The sequence below is a fragment of the Mauremys reevesii genome, linkage group 4 (genome assembly GCF_016161935.1).
Source record: "Mauremys reevesii isolate NIE-2019 linkage group 4, ASM1616193v1, whole genome shotgun sequence".
NCBI lineage: Eukaryota > Metazoa > Chordata > Testudines > Geoemydidae > Mauremys > Mauremys reevesii.
This window is the reverse complement of record NC_052626.1, coordinates 115,090,587-115,109,397: the sequence shown is the minus strand read 5'-3', so window position 1 is coordinate 115,109,397 and position 18,811 is coordinate 115,090,587. Positions and strand designations below refer to the sequence as shown.

The 18,811-nt window shown below is 49.9% G+C and overlaps 1 protein-coding gene across 2 annotated transcripts in view; it reads left to right on the top strand.

The window, feature by feature from the left end:
* Nucleotides 1-18,609, top strand: part of SYT12 (synaptotagmin 12) — a 63,168-nt gene extending 44,559 nt beyond the window's left edge. For both annotated transcript variants that reach the window (XM_039535687.1, XM_039535686.1), the window contains exons 5-8: nt 7,261-7,476; nt 8,994-9,114; nt 10,238-10,371; nt 14,671-18,609. In XM_039535687.1, coding sequence (XP_039391621.1) covers nt 7,261-7,476; nt 8,994-9,114; nt 10,238-10,371; nt 14,671-14,844 — 645 coding nt within the window. In that variant the 3' untranslated portion in view covers nt 14,845-18,609. The remainder of the gene's footprint in view (nt 1-7,260; nt 7,477-8,993; nt 9,115-10,237; nt 10,372-14,670) is intronic.
* The last annotated feature ends 202 nt before the right edge of the window (nt 18,610-18,811 follow it).

Below are 18,811 nucleotides of genomic sequence, written 5' to 3'. Positions count from 1 at the left end.
ATCCCCACCTCCTCCCTGAGCACAAAACGGGAGCTCATGCACACCCCCATCCCCACCTGCACCCCTCGCACCAAACAGAAGCTGCCCCAGGTAAGCACTCCACACCCCAACCCACGGCCCCAGCCCTGAGCCTCCTCCCACATCCTAACTCCTGGCCAGACCCACACCCCAACCCCGCCCCGCTTATGCACCCTAACTGCCTCCCAGACCCCACACCCCAACCCTGAGCCCCCTCCCACATCCTAACTCCTGGCCAGACCCTGCACCCCAACGTTTTTTCACATTTTTTTTTATAAAACGCTCTTATCCAAAGCGCTTTACAATAGTTGGGTAACGTTACAAACAATATTTGGAAAGATCATTAAGTGGTGAGCCGAGATCCTTAGCAATTTTCAAGTGGTCTGTGAAAAATGTTAGACTACAAAACCAATCAAGGTACCAACCTTTGTTTTCATTTCCTTCCTATTACTTATAATATAGGAGGAGGATGAAGAAAAAAAGAATGAAAAAGGGGGCAGGGGGAGATAAGAGAGAATGTTCTTTTTCTTGGCTGGGTCCCCAGTATGGGCCCCAAAAATGAAGCTGAGCACAGGGCCCTACTAACTCTAAATCCACCACTGGATTTTACCCAGAGGGCAGGTGCAAGTTCCCTGTAAACCTGCCCTGCAGGGAGGGGAAGGAATTCTCTCAGGAGAGGCCAAGAGAGCATGTGGCAGGGAGTCAGAGTGCTCTTCGGATGTGCTGGCATGCAGGCTGCAGCTGGGGAGCCACCCCGTGGCACTGCAGATCTGAGAAGCAATATCCAGGCAGTCAGAAAATAAACAGCACAAGGAGAGACAGGAAACCCAGAGGCATCGCCAGAGAAAGGCATGGGAGAGGCTCCCAGGGACACATGCTTTCAGGAGCCAGATCCTCAGCTGGTGAAATAACCCCATTGACTTCACCAGAGAGAGAGGCTGGCTTGCATCAGCTGAATTGCTGGCTGCTAGTTTGCTCCTCTTCTAATTACTTGTTCTTTTCAGTTAAACGTCTGATATTAAAATCCATTAGCCAAGCAGATACTAAAGCGAGAGAATTCAGCACTGGGTACAATTCACCTTCTCATGAGATAAATAACTTTATACATCATCATAGATCTTCTGTTCTACAGCAGATTTATTCCAGAAGGATCCCAGACAGCCAACCCCAGGCATCCAGGTGACCAGATGTCTGGTTTTCTACCAGAACACCCGGTCGAAAAGGGACCCTGGCGGCTCCAGTCAGCACTGCCGACCAGGCCATTTAAAGTCCAGTTGGCAGTGCTGCAGAGGTAAGGCAGGCTAGTCCCTACCTGTCTTGACTCTGCGCTGTGCTCCTGAAGTGGCCAGCAGGTTGCTGGCAGGCGGCTCTGTGCGCTGCCCCCACACTGAGCACCGGCTCTGCATTCCCATTGGCCGAGAACCATGGCCAGTAGGAGCTTCGGTGGCGGCACCTGCAGGCGAGAGCAGCACGCAAAGCCACCTGCTGCACCTCTGCCTAGGAGCTGGCTGCTTCCAGGGCACAGCGCAGAGTCTGGACCGGCAGGAAGCCTGCCTTAGCCCCCCCGTTGCGCTGCTGAGCGGAAGCAGCCAGAGGTAAGCCCTCACTCCCTGCACCAGCCCTGAGCCCCCCCAAACCTAGAGCCTTCTCCTGTACCCCAAAGCCCTCATCCCCAGACCCACTCCAGAGCCTGCACCCCCCAGATGGAGCCCTCGCCACCCTGCACCTCAACCTCCTGCCCCAGCACAGAGCCCCCTCCCACACCCTGAACCCCTCTGCCCCATCCCCCAGCCTGGAGCCCCCTCCTGCACCCCAGAACCCGCAACCCTATTGGGAGCCCTCACCCCCTCCTGCACCCCAACCTGCTGCCCCAGCCTGGAGCCCCCTCCCGCACCCTGAACCCCTCATTTCTGGCCCTCACCCCTCCCACACCCCAATCCCCTGCTCCAGCCCAGTGAAAGTGAGTGAGGGTGGGGGAGAGTGAGCCACTGAGGGAGGGGGAATGTAGTGAGCAGGGGGCAGGGCCAAGGGGCGGGGCCTCGGGAAGGGTTGAGGCTAGGGTGTTTGGTTTTATGCAATTAAAAAGTTGGCAACCCTAATCCAGGCATTTCCCTGCCTGCCACTGAAATGCGGCCACCTCTGGACTGGAGGATGACAGGTGCTTAATAGTGCACAGCACTGCTACACAACAGGGGGCTGATCCTGCAAACGCTCACAGGTGGTCTCTTAAGCCAACTCCCGTGAGTGAAGGACTATGGGCGGGTATAAGGGTGTGTAGGATCAGGCCTTGCTTTAGGACAGGAAGCAGAGAAAAGGGAAAAAATTAAAACATCAAATTTTTGATCACAGAGTCCCTCCTGGAATGGCTTCCCCAGGTAGCTAGAGGTGTGGGGGAACCCCACAAGTCAGAATCATGTCTCCTCCAGCCTGCAGCCCAGGGAATGGACGTGGATGCAGGAAACACAGGCCAAGGTTCTGTTTTGTTAGGCAGGTTTCACTGGTGCTAGCCCAGTGCAGCAGCCTCGGGCGAACACAACATGCCACATGCACAGTCAATGGGAGTCCATCGCTCAGTCCTAAGAGTCCCTGGGAGCACTGGGGAGGCAGGGGGAGCTCTTGCCACAGGACCCATTCTTCTGATCCCCTAGTAGCACTGAGAGTCTCCAAGGAGCCACGTCCGACCCTTTGCAGCTGGTAGGCCACCTATTATGGCACTTTAGAGGGAAGAAGCTTGTTTCTCCCCTCCCATTCCCCTCCACACTCTCCCCCTCCATTTATCCTCCCTCCTGCCCCTACATTCCCACGTTCCCTTGCACACGCACACATCCTGCCCCGGTTCTGAGCACCCACAACCCACACAGATTTCAGCGGAAGATAGTCAGCACCTCACAAGATGATGTCCTGGTAGGTCAGCGAACCCCTCTCCTCCACTCAGTTCTCTGGCTGGTCTGTTGCATGCTGTGGTGTCACATGGAGAGGGAACCAGCAATGGGGGGGAGGGATCCAACAGACTCCTCCCCCCCGCAAATGCCTCACTACTTGGGAGGGGGTCACTTGTTAATACCACATCTGTTGGGGTTCTCTGACTGCCCTTCCCGGAGTTCCTTTAAGCCTTGGTGTCTCTTAGAGCTTCCCCATAACACACACACACACACACATGGAGGGAGGGAGAAGGCTGGTGCAGAGCCTGCCTGTGCTCCACACACTGCATCCCCCCTGCTTCATTTCAGGAGTTGTGTAACAGTGATTGCTCAGCAATCCCTAACCTCCTCTGCGGCAGCAGCTCTTCCCTGGAGTGCTTCCTTCAGCCCTATTTTGAAAGGGGAAAGCTATTGCTATGGAACAGGCTTGTGATTTTGCTGTTGCCCTGTGGAATCATAGTATGCTTATACATGAGGAATTTAGGGATGACCTAGTGCTCATTAATGCAACAAACTCACCGCAGCTTCATGTCACAGGAGAAAAAAGCTATGTCCCAAGAGTCTCAGCCATCTCCTCTTTCCCATAATGCAGTGGTTCTCAACCAGGGGTACACATACCCTTGGGTAGCAACAAAGAATCCTGTGGCACCTTATAGACTAACAGACGTTTTGCAGCATGAGCTTTCGTGGGTGAATACCCACTTCTTCGGATGCAAGTATTCACCCACGAAAGCTCATGCTGCAAAACGTCTGTTAGTCTATAAGGTGCCACAGGATTCTTTGTTGCTTTTACAGATCCAGACTAACACGGCTACCCCTCTGATACTTGATACCCTTGGGTGTACGCAGAGGTCTTCCGGGGGGTACATCAGCTCATCTAGATATTTGTCTAGTTTTACAACAGGCTACATAAAAAGCACCAGCTAAGTCAGTACAAACTAAAATTTCATACAGTGAGTTGTTTATACTGCTCTACGTACCATACACTGAAATGTAAGTACAAGGTTTATATTCCAGTCGATTTACTTTGTGATTCTATGGTAAAAATGAGAGAGTCGGCAATTGTTCGGTAATAGTGTGCTGGGACACTGTTGTATTTTGATGTCTGATTTTGTAAGTAAGTCGTTTTTAAGTGAGGTGAAACTTGGGGGTTCGCAGGACAAATCTGAAAGGGGTAGAGTGGTCTGGAAAGGTTGGGAGCCACTTCCCTAATGTACCTTGATTTGCTTATTTAGCTGCCTTACAAGTCCAGTTCAATTTCCCCATTGAGTCATAGAAAGGTAGGGCTGGATGGGGTCTCGAGAGATCATCAGCACTGAGGATGGACCAAGTAAACCTAGACCATCCCTGACAGGTGTTTATCTAACCTGTTCTTAAAAATTTCCAAAGATGGGGACTCCACAAGCTCCCTCACTAACCTGTTCCAGGACATAACCATCCTTATCTTTTCCGAATATCTAACCTAAATCTCCCTTGCTGCACATTAAGCCCATTACTTCTTGTCCTACCTTCAGCGAACATGGACAACAATTGATCACCAGTCTCTTTATAACAGGCCTTAATGTATTTGAAGACATGTCAGGTTTTCCCTTCAGCCTCTTTTCTCAGGACTGCGTGCTCAGTTTTTTTAACCTTTCCTCATAGATCACATTTTCTAACTCTTTTATCATTTTTGTTGCTCTCTTCTGGATCCTTTCCAATTTGTTCACATCTTTCTCAAAGTGTAGTGCCCAAAACTGGACACTGTACTCCAGCTGAGTTCCCACCAGTGCTGAGTAGAGCAGGACAATTACCTCCCATGTCTTACATACAACACCCCTGTTAATACACCCCAAAATATTAGTCTTTTTTGCAATTGCATCACATTGACTCATAATCAATTTGTGAGCCACTTTATAGCCCTGAGATCGTTTTCTGCAGGTCTGTCACCTAGCTAGTTATTCCCCATTTTGTAGCTGTGCTTTTGAGTTTCCTTCCTAAGTGTAGTACTTTGCACTTGTCTTTATTGACTTTCATCTTGTTGATTTCAGACCAATTCTCCAATTTATCAAGATTATTTTGAATTCTAATCCTGCCCTCTGAAGTGCTAGCAACTCTTTCCTCATCTTGGCATCATCTGCACATTTTATAAGCCTGCTCTTCACTCCATTGTCCAAGTCATTAATGAAAACATTGAATAGTACTGGCTCCAGAATAGACTCATGTGTAATCCACTCGAGATACATCTTCCCAGTTTGACTACAAACCATTGATAACTGCTCTTTGAGTATGGTTTTCCAACCAGCCATGCACCCACTTTATAGTAATTTCATCTAGACAACATTTCTCCACATAAATTGTCTGTGGCTTTCTCCCTATCCACTAGGCCAGTAACCCATCAAAGAAGGAAACTAGGTGAGTTTGGCATGATTTATTCTTGACAAATCCATATTGGTTATTACTTATCACCCTATTATTCTCTAGGTGCTTACAAATTGACTCTTTAATAATTTGTTCCAGTATCTTTTCAAGTAACAAAGTTCAAATGGCTGGTCTATAATTCCCTGAATCCTTTTCGTTCCCTCTTTTAAAGATAGGTGCTATGTTTGCCCTTCTCCAGTCCTCTAGGACTCCATCCATCCTCCATCTGGAGCAAGGAGCCATCCTTTAGGTGCAGTAACTTGCTTTAATTCTGCTCCTTACACAAGGACTTTGCTACTTTTGATAGCCCCTTTTATCGAAGCACTTTACAAACAGGAACTACCTAAGCCTCCTGGCTCCCTGTGAGGTAGAGCACAGATATGTCTGGTGTCACCAATAGCAGTGTAAGCACACGACTAGCACATTGGAGGGGCAGGGCCGGCTTTAGGCCAATTCGCCTGATTCCCGGGAATCGGGCCCCGCGCCTTAGGTACCTTTTTAATTTTTTTTAACTTACCCCAGCTGCGGTCTGCTCTGGGGTCTTCCGTGGCCCCACTCCCCTGACCAAAGCGCCAGCGGGAGCGCGGCTGTCTCACAGCCCCGCTCTCCCGGCTGGAGCTCTGGGCCCTTTAAATAGCCCCCAGAGCCCTGGGGTAGCGGGGGGCTCTGGGGGCTATTTAAAGGGCCGGGGCTCCAGCTGCCTCTGCCACCCCGGTCCTTTAAATAGCCGCCGGAGCCCTGCCGCCCCCATGCATTCCCCAGGTCTCCCGCAGCTATTTAGAAGGTCCAGGGTGGGGTAGAAGCAGGGGAGCCCCGGGCTCTTTAAATAGCCCCCAGAGCCCTGGAATAGTGGGGGGCTTAGGGGCTATTTAAAGGGCCGGGGCTCCAGCTGCCTCTGCTGCACCCCCTGCCCTGCCCGCACCAGCCCCGCCCGCCCCACCTGCAGCCAGCTCTGCACCCCCTGCCCGCAGCCAGCCCCTGCCGCACCCCCTGCCCTGTCTCCAGCCAACCCCTGCTGCACCCCCCTGCCTGAAGCCAGCCAGTCCTGCACTCCTCTGTCTCCAGCCCTGCCAACCCCTGCTGCACCCCCTGTGGTCCTGCCTGAAGCCAGCCAGCCCCACACTCCCCTGTCTCCAGCCAGCCCCGCACCCCTTGCTCTGCCTGCAGCCAGACCCTACCTCCAGTCAGCCCCTGCCCTGCCTCCAACCACCCCATGTCCACTGCTGCCCTGCAGTTCCCAGGGCAGTAACCCTGCACACCTGCTTCAATGAGGGGTGTCCACACATGTGCACACCCCCAGGGAGTGGCGGGGACCCACACATGTGAAAGGGCAGTCATTAATAACCAATCAACTGCATATATGATGCAATGTACATAATATATAATTTTATTATTTATATAATTATGGAAAGTAAATAATACATGGAAGAAATGAAAGGTTTTTTTTTTTAACACGGTTTTTGTTTTTTTTTAGTCATCCCTGACAGGGCCCTGCCGAAAATGTTCGAATTGGGCCCCGCACTTCCTAAAGCCGGCCCTGTGCAGGGGGATAGCTGTGAGGCTGGCAGAACAAGCATCCATGGACAGCCCTTTTGAAAACTTTGCCCTGACTTTCTACCAACAGAACCAAAGAGAACCTTCGTTCTTAAGGTCTTGTGTGGGCAGATCCTCCTACCCAGTAAACTGCATGAAGCTTTATCTGTCTCTTCCCTGGAAGCACAAAGGGCTGGATCAGTCCTGGTGGGATTTGAACCCGTGACTCCGGCCACTTAGAGATCTACTAAACTGCTAACTTACTGCTTGGGAAGGGTATCTTTTTCAGAGCTTTCCAGGTGGTCTCAGTGGCTCTTTAAAGGAAAACGCCCTCCCCAAGTAAGTCCCCATAGTAGCCGTAGCGTTGAATCTTCCTTTCTCTCGGCAGATTCAAAGGAGTGCCTTTTCCGTCTTCTTTGATGAGAAGTTTTCCATCCCCTTGGACCCGTCTGCGCTGGAGGAAAACAGCTTGAGATTTTCTGTCTTTGGCATTGATGAGGACGAGAGGAACATCAGCACTGGGGTAGCAGAGCTGAAGCTGTTGGACTTGGATCTGGCCAGCCGCCCATTCAATGCTTGGCTCTATCTGCAGGACATGAACAAGGTGAGCTCTTGTTGTCTGCATGCTGGTGCAAGCTGGGCTCCCTGAAAAGGAGGTAGTGGGGCACGAAAGAGAAGCGCTGTATTTTCTGTACTTACTGGGTGAGCCACAGGCTGTGCTGGGTTTGATTACCTCCCCAGCGGGAGCTGTCCAGTGCATGAAGTGTGAGAGAATTTCATCTTTACTGCTGGGTTTGGAAACCAGAGCTGATGCTGAAGCACAAGAGCTGGAGGCTCAGCAGGGAAAACAGGATATGATGTCACTTCAGATCTGGTCATCCTGTGCAGTGGCATGGCAATGGCCAACATTTCCTGCCGTGGAGAGAGATGAAACCGGCCCCTTGCTCTCATAATGCACCTTACCAATTGTGTACTGATCCACCTGGGAGGAGCAATTTCCTCCTCCTCCCTGCAGGCCATCAGCTGACACCCTGAAGCATGAGCATCCTTATCTCAGGTTGTAGAGCTCAAATTGTAATTCCCAGGGAGGTGCCAGAGCCAGCCAAAGCTGAGGTCCAGACCCAAATTTTCCAAGTGTTCAGGTGTTTGGTTCTGGAGTTGGCTCAAGCCCAGCTCAATTCATTAAGAGTCCTTGACTTCTTAAAAGCAGTGAAAATATTTGTCTCATTGACCTCCAAAGGCTGAGGTGAAATAGTGTTTCCTCTTCTGTGTCTAGATTCACTGGCAGATCCTCAGCTGGTGTGAGTCAGCATTTACACCAGTGAGAATCCAGCCCGCTGCCTTTTGGTTTAATCAATGTGTGACCCCTGTTTCTCCCAGTATGGGGCAAGGTAGAAAGGAGAATAGGGGGAAGTGATCAGGATTTCCCTCTGCTTTTGCCACCATCGATAACACACATGATGTCACACATGAAGATGACACCTATCTTTCTGAGGTACTTATGTGGCCTCCACACCGTGTTATCTGAGCCCCTCATAATCTTCCATGTAGTTATCCATGCCACACTCCTGTGAGGTAGAGAAGTGCTATTTTCCCCATCTGCAAGAATTGAGACAGAGAGACTAAGGCCTGGTCTACACATAGAACTTAGGTCGACATAGCTAAGACTCTCAGGGAGGTGAAAAGTCAACTCCCTTGAGCACTAGCTCTGCCAGCCTAAGCCCCCAGTGTAGGTCGATAGAAGACTGCTTCTGTCAACCTAGCTCCCGTCACTTGGGAGGTGAAGTGACTACAGCTTTTTCCCATTGTCACGCACATCTACACTATGGGCTACAGTGACACAGCCACCCCATAGCATGGGCAAACCCTCTGTGAATTGCCCATTGTCACACAGGCAGTTTGTAGCAGAGCAGAGAACTAAGGTCTCTTGAGTCCCAGTGCTGGCCTCTAACCACTAGGTCAGCCTCTATAGGCTAGAGCTACCCTGCCTGACTTCTGCCCTTGGTCAGGGAAAAACTTTCCCTGCCAGAGAGCTATTTCTCCTGCCCCCTTGTCTGTGAATGAGTCATTTCCCCCGACATTTGCTGTTGGGTGACGGATGGTGCCTTACATGCCTTGCAGGCAGTTGACTCGGTGGGAGAGATCCTGCTGTCTCTTAGTTACCTACCCACAGCGGAGAGGCTGACGGTCGTAGTGGTTAAAGCCAAAAACCTCGTGTGGACCAACAGCAAAACGACAGCAGGTGAGTGCGAGGCTATGAAAGAGCAGCTCCGGCCAGAGGCCAGCTCCGTGCAGCTCCGCCCTGCCTGCAGCTTCCCCTGCTAGAACTGCTGCCCAGGGTGCATCTCTGCTGCATTAGTGCTTGAAGTGCTGCAGTGAGTCCAGGCACTCCACACCTCTTAAATCAGCTGTAGCTCTGGAGAGCTCAGACGAGAAGCCCAGAACTTGAGCTCCAAAACCTCAGGCCTCTTGCACTTGAGCCAAGGGGATCACGTAGAGCTGCTAGCAACAGCAGTTTGTTATTTACTGTTTGTAGCGTGATAGTCCCAAATAGAGACAGGGCCCCATTGTGCCAGGCACTGCACTTAATCTCTGTACTGCTCAGCCACTAGGTGGCAGCATCGCTCACAGGCACAGTTTTTCTGTTGCCTCATTATCGTCACCGAGGGTCCCCTAGTTAAATGGGAAGGGCCTGTTTTGCCACGGGTGAATGGGGCGTTTATTCAAGTTACCCGCAGGCATATTAACAGGTTACATTATTTATTATTGTGGTAGTGCCTAGTAGCCCCAGTCACAGACCAGGACCCCACTGTGCTTGGCGCTGTACAACCACAGAGCAAATAGATGGTCCCTGTCCCAAAGAGCTAATGCAGAGGCAACACATGTGTGTGGGGGGGGATTATGTTCTCCCCTGCCCCCGAGGGGGGCAGGCTTTTGCAATGTCAGCGCTTTCCTAAACTCGGTTGCAGTTTCTCTGTGCTGGGGTGCGGTTCGGGATGCTGCTCGCTAGCTGCTGTGGGGCTGGCAGGAAACGGAGGGGCCATAGGAGCAAAGGTGGGGGAGAGAGGGGCCTCTCCAAGGGTGTTAGAGAGAGGGGGAGAACAGGGCAAATGGACAGGAACATGTCCGTCTCTTCCGGCCCCCTCCCATGCCCCTCAGTCACTCCCGCCCCCCACCCTGCAGGGGCAATGCATGGAGAAGTCATATGCCCTCCCATTACCAGTTACATGTCATCTCTGAGCTACTGTGCGTATACCCCCTTTCCCTGAGGTGCAGTGTTCCCTGCGCTCACTCAGCGTTGTCTCTGCTTATGGGTGGAGGACAGTTGGCGAATGATGGTCATTTGCTTCCCATTGTCCAAACAGATCCTTTCGTCAAAGTGTACTTGCTTCAGGACGGGAGGAAGATCAGCAAGAAGAAGACAGCTATGAAGAGAGATGACACAAATCCGGTGTTTAACGAGGCCATGATTTTCTCAGTGCCCGCAATCGTCCTACAGGTGAGAACTTCCTAGTCAAGGGCAGACTGAAGAGTTGTAACTTTTTTTTTTTAAGCCAGAAAACTTTACACCGTTCATGAGATCCACCCAATCCTGCCTCTTGGGTCTACACAACAGGGTGCATTCAAGACTGCACCTTCCCTCCTCCCCCACATCAAAGAAATTACAGTACACCAGGGCCTGAGTATGTAATTAGACCTACAGATTGAGCTGTAAATCTTCACTCATCCTTAGGCAGACATTTACATTTTTTCTGAACTCTCCCGGAGCTTGACTGCTTCTTATATCAGGGAAGAGATTTGGGCAGTGAGTTTCCTGGTGCAAATCAGAGAGACATTAAAACTAAATCCTGCAGCTGAAACAGGAGGGCCGATGGCTGAGATCTAACCAGGATCACTGCCCGGCTTGAAAGCAGAGAGTAATTTCATTTAGCAAGTCATAGGCTCTGGTGTTAGCAGCTAATAAACGTGTCTGAAGGAGACACCTTCAAAGGACAGATAATAAGGAGGAAGCTTTCTTCAGTGGCATGGAAAGAGCCTATTAAGGGATGGTTGCCATAACAACGTCGCTGGGGCGTCCTCCTGTTCCTCCCACCGTGAGGGTGATAGCGTTGAGATCAGGGAGAATTGGACAAAGAGAAAGGAACTGAATGTGTCAGTGATAATGGCTAGAGCGACAGTGAGTGAAAGCTAGATCTGTAGCGTATAAATCTGCAGGTACTGATGAAACACACTTGAGACTTTTCAAAGCAACCGGGAGAGGAAATCTCAGAAAATCCACTTCAATAAGTCCAAGGACTCAGGAGACAGGAAGGGGGGATCAGTGGTTAGGGGGCTAGGCTGCAGCTCAGGAAACCCAGGTGCAGTTCCGTGCTCTGCCACAGATTTTCTATGTGACCTTGGGCAAGTCACTTAGTCTCCCTGTGCCATCTCAGTACCCCATCTGTAAAATGGCGCTAATAGCACTTCCCACCACCCAGTGGTGCTGTAAGGATAAGTACATTAAAGACTGGGAGGTGCGGCAGTGATGGAGCTATACAGGTACCTAAGAGAGACGGGTAGAGATGCAGTCCCTGATGGCTGGGAAGAAGCAAACATGGGACTGGAGCTCTGTGTAGGGAAGGGAATGCAGGAAATTGCCCTCTGCTTAGCCTGACGTCCATCCCGCATAAACGATTCCAGCCTGTAACAAGGGAATTTGTGGTTGAACATTTGGGAGTGATGGGCTTTTTGAATGAAAGTCGGCCATGCCAAACAGATGGAATAGCTGAGTCTACAGCTCACTGGCTGCTGGAGCAAGAGCCAACAATTGTCTTCAGTGGGCCACGGCTCTGTAGCAAAGGCAGCAGGTGGAAGCCTCGGCAGGCAAAGGGAATGTTGTCTCTCTGAGTGTCAGTAATGCAGTCGCACTCATGAAACGTAAGGTAGCTGGATAAATACCAAGGCATGAATCAGAAACGTGTTGATTAGAACTGGTTGGAAATTTCCCACCAAAACTTTTTTTCAATGGAAAATGCTTTTTTCAACCAAAGTGGGAGTTTTCATGAAAAACTTACATTTTGATCCAAAGGATTCTTTTACTGTCCCTTTTTTTCCCCAGAAATTTCCGGAAAGTTTCATTTCAGTGGGGGAGGAACCCACTTGCTCCCACTTTTTCCTTCCTGTTTTTTTCCCAATGGGAAAAGACTTTAAAAGGTGAAAGCAAGTTATTTTTCTTCCTACCAAAATATGTGGTGTTTAAAATTTCACAACCAGGGGAAAATAAAAAGCAATTAACGGACAGTTTCAAACAAAATGAAAGATGCTTGTTCTTCTGAAATGTTTGTATAATACACGCCATTGTTTTCTGCCCCACTCTGTCTAGTGCTGACGGACAGAGCACAACCTTGCATGGTAAGTAGGGATAGGCCCAAGCCATAAACCGTAGTTCCAGCTCTAAACTGCTCCAGAACTCAAAATCCAGGCTGTTTCATTGAGACACATCTCTAACGACAAGGCTTTCAAAGAGGGGAACTGCTGGGGTCATTTCTAGGGCCTCTGTTAAAGTCAACGAAAGCTAAGGATGCTCAGCACCTCCCAGCAGGATCGGACTCCTTGTGGGTGAAAGTTTCTAGGCTGTATCCTGAAGGGTGCTGAGTGCCTGCTACCCTGTGTGACATCAGCCAGTGTGGTGCACTGTGAGCTGGTGCTCAGCTGCTCTCAGGGTTTGGCCTGGTTGAAAAGCAGTCGTAGCTCTAGAGGAGGATTTCTACAAAGAGGATTTTAATAGACAACCAGATCAGCATCACTCTGGAGTAAACTGGCCCTCGTGGTGCTGACAGATATTATTCTGCTAGAACGCTCTTCCACCCAGCTACCTACAGGAACAGAACTGCACTGGCTTTGTGCTGGAGCTCCTTAAGTAGGAAGAAGTAGTGCTGGGCTTGTTTTTTCCATCTTGAGTTTAAGGGGTGGGTCATTTCTCTCCAAGCCCCTCTCAGCAAGGGACTCTGTGGGAAGACGCCTGTTGACTTCAGGGCTCCCGGGATCAGGTCCCCTGTCTGTTCCCGGCAGCTGGCTGGGATGTGAGAGAATGTGCTGTGGACTTGTCTCTGCAATTCATTTCTTCTTAGTTTCAGAGTGGTAGCCGTGTTAGTCTGTATCAGCAAAAACAGTGAGGAGTCCTTGTGGCACCTTAGAGACTAACAAATTTCTGTTTTGGAAGCAGGGGCGGCTCTAGGCACCAGCAAAGCAAGCACCTGCTTGGGGCAGCCCATTTGCAGGGGCGGCATGGGAGCTGAGAACCAACAGGGGGCTCTGGGAGCTGTAGTTCCCTGGATAGCTACCTGCCTATAGAGCCAGCCCTGGAGCAGGGAAAGAACTACATTTCCCAGCATTCCCTTGGCCACTACCAACTGGAAAGGAAGGAGGGGGACCTCATGCGGCTGCGTGCTGAGAGTGAAGAGTGTTAGGGAGACCATATTTTAACATTCAAAAAACAGGACACTCCAGGGGGAGGGAAGCCCCACCCTGCCACCATCCACTCCCTCCGACTGCCCCCCACAGAAACCCCAACCCATCCAACCCCTCCCCCTGCTCCCTGTCCCCTGATCACCCCCTCCCGGGATCCCTCCCCCTAATTGCCCCCAGGACCCCACCCCCTATCTAAGCACCGCTGCTCCTTGTCCCCTGATTGCCCCCTCCTGGGACCCCTGCCCCTTATGACCCTACCCCCTATCTAAGGGCTTGGCTACACTTGAGAGTTGCAGCGCTGGTGGAGGCTTTCCTGGGACGGAGGGCAGCCAAAAAATTTTTTTTTGCTTGGGGCGGCAAAAAACCTAGAACTGGCCCTGTTTGGAAGTAGTGTGGGACATAATGAAAAGCAGGGCAGGGTCGCTAAACTAACCAGAGTAATCTCCACTTTGCATGCAGGCTCGCACAGAGCCAGTTGCATTGCTCAGTTCATGTGAGAAAGGGGCTGCTGTGTACTCAGTGCACAATGGAAATATTCCTTGGGCTGAGGTCTGAGTTACACTCTCCAGTGCTAATTATTCATAATGCTGACCCCTTGGGCAGTAACCAAAGCTACCTTATCTGCTAGTATTAACATGGGCTTTTACTCTGCAACGGGTCTGTGTATACATGGTTCCCAGTCCCTCAGCAGATCAGCTCCCTCTGTGTGTCCAGACTCAGACCTGCTGACTTGAGTGACAAAAATAAGGCTTATGGCTTTTTACACAGAGCCAGCACTGCCATGGGAGACTGACTATTCCACCTTGTGTGTGGTTGGCAGGATTATTTACTATATTCCAGAGACAAGGTGGGGGAGGTAATATCCTTTATTGGACCAACTTCTGTTGGTGAGAGAGACGAGCTTTCGAGCCACACAGAGCTCTTCTCCAGGTCTGGGCTGAAGTGGGAAGTGAGTGTGAGTCTAATAGATGTCACAGACACACTGTGCTAGCGTAAGTTTCCCCAGCTTGTACTCCCCTAGAATCCAATAGACTTTTCTCAGAGTTTGGTCCCTTGAGTCTCATAAGAACCTACTCTCAGGAGATTTTGGAGACTCTGTGCTTTCAGGGATACCTCAAGCACCACCTCACTCATGATACTTGACCCTTGCCTTTCACTGCCATCGGGCACCAAATTGTGCTTATATTGCAGTAGAGTCTTTGGGGCAGGGACTCTGTTTTTGTTCTGTGTTTGTACAGCGCCTAGCACAATAGGTCCTGGTCTGTGACTGGGGCTCCGAGGCGCTCCTTCAATACAAATAAATAAATAATGCAATGGGACATTGGTAATGTTTCCTGTGCCCCTCCAGGATCTGTCTCTCCGGGTGACGGTGGCAGAGTGTGGCGAAGATGGGAGAGCGGAAAACATTGGCCATGTCATCATTGGCCCATCGGCCAGCGGCATGGGCATCACGCACTGGAACCAGATGTTGGCCACCTTAAGGAAGCCGGTGTCCATGTGGCACCCAGTTCTACGAAACTAAGGGCAAAGTTACACTCTGCGAATATCTTGCATGGTGCCTAGACTTCCCATAATCAAATATTCTTGGCAAATGGACAGCGGTACGTGGGACATAAACTATTTTTCCAAACGTTCTTCACAAATTCCATTTAGTAAGAAGGAGCAGCAGGGGAAGTCACTGAATCAGATCCTTGAGAAAGCTTCAGTGGACCAAAACCTGAGAGAAGAAGCAACTCAAGTGTGATTAAGCGCAGAAGTGGCTTCCGGGCAAACACTTCCTCCCTAGCACTTCCTTTCCAGTGACACCCGCTTGGGAGTCCCATTATCCCTAATCGTCTGTGATTTTATTTTCCAGTGAACATTACACAATAGAACATGGTCTGTTCACTGACTTAAGAGGGTTAGGGGTAAATTTGTGAACTCGCACCCACGGTGATCTTAGCCCCACAGATTTTCAGGACAGTGCCCGGGGGGAGTTTAGCCACATGGATTTTCATCTACATGATGGCCAGGCTGGCATTTAACCACTGGGTGTTTTCAGTGCAGGGTCCAAAGAGAAATTTATGGTTTTAATACAGTGCTGCCCTGACAATAGTGCCCTCTCCATGAGGGGTCCTTTGGTTCCTCCTCTGGATGGCTTCCCATTAAAAACTTGAGTTCAGGCACAGTGAGCAGCTCCATTAGTAGCAGCTGCTTATCTTCCCCGTCCGACTACTGGACATTCTGAGCTTAACTCTGAGCAGAGGGAATACAGATGTTGGCATTTTTAATAAAGGAACAGCCTTTAAAAAAAAAAAAGATATTTTCCAAAGCATAATATGAACCTAAAGGAGAGTTCCTTTAGGAAGAACTCATCCTGCACTTTACCATTTCAATGAACCCCCTCTTTTCCACAGCCCATTCTCTCAAGGGCTCGATTCTGCAGTCAGTTGAAGTTGAGGGCCCTCAGCACCTTGGATTCTTGGATTTTGGGGGCCTCCATGTTTGAGGTTGGCTGAAATCCTTCAAATTTCAATTAAAAATGTCATCAAAATCTGACTGGGAAAAAATGGGGATGGTGGTGGAATTTGATAACATATTTGGTGACTCCTGTTTTTTTGACCAACTATGGAACAGGGTGAAATGTTTTAAATTTCAAGTGCCAACCAGAAGAGTGGGGGAAATGTCTACTCACAAAACAGCTGATTTCTTTTTTCCCCCTTTCTGTTTTCCAGCCAATTCTAGAGTCCAACTTGAGACACAATGGTGTCAATTTCCAGAGCTCCTGAGCTTCTGCTGACCTTCCCTTGGGATTGTGGGTGCTCAGCATCTCCGGAAGCCAGGCCCACAGGGTCTCGTATTGGGCACCCAACAGTGTAGGCCTCAGTTTTTACTCAGTCCCCATCTAAAGATCAAGTTGCAGTCAAGATTAGCACATGCCAGCTTTTCTGTAAAGCCCCAGCTCTTGGAATCATGTTGTTACTTGCTAATCTCACTTAAAACAAAAACAACAAACTAACTAACCAAATTAAGAGTCTGGCCCTCATGATAATGGAGAAAAGCTTGAAAACATGAGCACTCAGGGCTCAAACACCACAACGCGAATGTAAAGAACCCCAAATTTATTATTTGTATAAAATGTCATGATATTTCAGCCAATCTTGTGATTTTGGGGGCGGGCACCTGATTCTCAGTTTTGAATTTAGGAGTTGGGAAAAGTTCAGTCTCATTGGGGACAATTGGTGTTTGTTTGCTTCAGGGCAGTGTAAAAACTGACTGAGACTCTTCAGAAGAACCAGCTGCCGCTGAAAGCTGTGGAGGTGGAATGCAAGCCCATTACAGGAGGCATTTCCTGCCATCTTTGAACTTGGAAAAGCCATCAAGAACCCAAATGTGTTGCTCACTGAGGCCTAAGGGGGTCTGAAATCAGTGCTCTGTTGTGATGGGCTTTCCATGAAATGAAGAGAGAGATTACTTAATAGAGGGGAAATGAAACCAGTCAGCCATTTAATTCTACCTCTGTCCAACCAAACTGCATGCGGCAGGGCAGTTGGCTTCAGCATCTGGGCAGAACCATCAAAAGCAGGCACAGCTGGATGCAGCCAGCCCATGTTTCCTCACAGCCCAGGGATAGTTTCTTTAAAGCAGTCTTGGTCAGGCTGCGCCCTGTACTCTCCTGGGGTGGGATACCCAAGCTAGTAGGAGAGGTGATCAAAGCAATGGCGCATTGTTTCTTTGCTGCCTTGAAGTCTTGTAGTCAGTGAGGATTCAGGCAAGACAGGAGACGGGGCTCAGACTGCACCTCTGCTGTGCTGGGTCCTGCCAAGTCTTGGCAGGTATGAAGCTATTAGCAGGGCTCCCCCTGCTCCAGAATGCACCATTAGCCTCCGGGGCTGGAGCATGCTCATTGCTTAGGGGAGGGGAGAACCAAATATCACTGTGTGGTCTGGGGAGCCCCTATTTCCCCTCATCTTACCTGTGTAGGAGCCAGGCAGCTTATGGACCCAGCTGAAATGCCCAGCAGGGCTCCTGGGTTCTAATGCTTGAGGGCAAGCCCAAGCTTCCTGGGCACACAGTGCCATTGGGCAGCAGGCACTGGGCGAGAGCATGCTGTGTCCCCGGTGCCACTTCCCCAAGCCGGGGGGCTTCCCCTTTGCTAGAGGAACATGCTTGTGTTCAGTGTGAATCACCCTTGTCAAATGCCTCAATCACACGGTGGGGAAGTCTGTCAAGTCCAGCAATTGCAGCTTTGTGAACATGAGATTCACCCACTTCCCAGCTCCAGCAGCTTCCTACATTGCTAGTCAAAGGGCATGGGGGGGGGGGGACTGTTCCTTAGCGCTGGGTTCTGGGCTTGGCCCTGTGTCAAACTCCTTCATCCTGCTCACAAATGTTCTTCACAAAGCTTTAGGATAAATTGACGTTGGCTTGAACTTTGTTGGCTATCTGGGCCTGATTAAAGGCCAACTTCAGTGGGCTTCGGCTCTATGAGCTAAGAGGTGAAAACGTTATCTAAAAGTTGTTCCCCCCCGTCTTGATTCAGACAAAGGTTAGAAGCCGTTTTATTTACACGGCCTAGTGTCCCAGTTGTAGCTCCCTCTATGATGGAAGCAGAGCAAGGATGGTCTTATGATTAAGGCTCTGGACCAAGACACAGGAGAAGGGGGCTTTAGCCCTGGCTCTGATACAGAAGTAGATGTGGTATTGGGCTATCACTCAGACTGCACCATTACTGGATGTCTTTTTAAGAGCTATGCTGGAGTCCAACCACCAAGTTATTAATGCGGAAATTGCTGGGTGAGAGTCCCTGAGCTGTGTGATACAGGAGCTCAGAAAAGATGCTCACAGTGCTCCCGTCTGGCCTTAAAATGTGTGTGTTGCAAATCTCCTTCCCGAGCATCAGATCCATTTGGGAGCACAAGGCCAGGCCGAAACGCTTTTGGCTGCAGACTCTGATAATGCTCAGTGCAAAGAAGAATGAAAATGTTAACGGTATTTATGGGACCGACCAAAAAGCAACAATGGCGGTAGTTAAAATTTGTACTTTGAATGCTTAATAATCCGCTCTCTCCACGCCATTGTTTTTTCAGCATTACATCATAGCAGAGTAGAGCAATGTGCCAGCAGTTGGGGGGGGAGGGGTATATGAAAAGTGTATCTAGCATCATGCTGTAGCTGTGCGATGTATTTAAATGGTTATGTTATCACTTTAAAGACCTGTCAGCCTCAGTGTATTGAACTACAGCACCTGCCCTTCATTCCAGCTGAAAGGTAAATAAACAGCAAGGAGACTTGGCAAATGACTTCATGCAGAGTTGTTTTCTTTGGCAGGCTGGAGCTAAAAACTGACCATGATTGTAAAGTGTGTGGGGTTGTGTGAGTGTGAACATAGGCAGGGGACCTCAGTTTCCCCATCCTTAAAAGGGGGACAGTAATCCTTCCAAGGAGGGATTGTGAGCCCAACTTCATTAGTATCTGTAACACACTCGATAAAAGGCATTGCAGAGGAG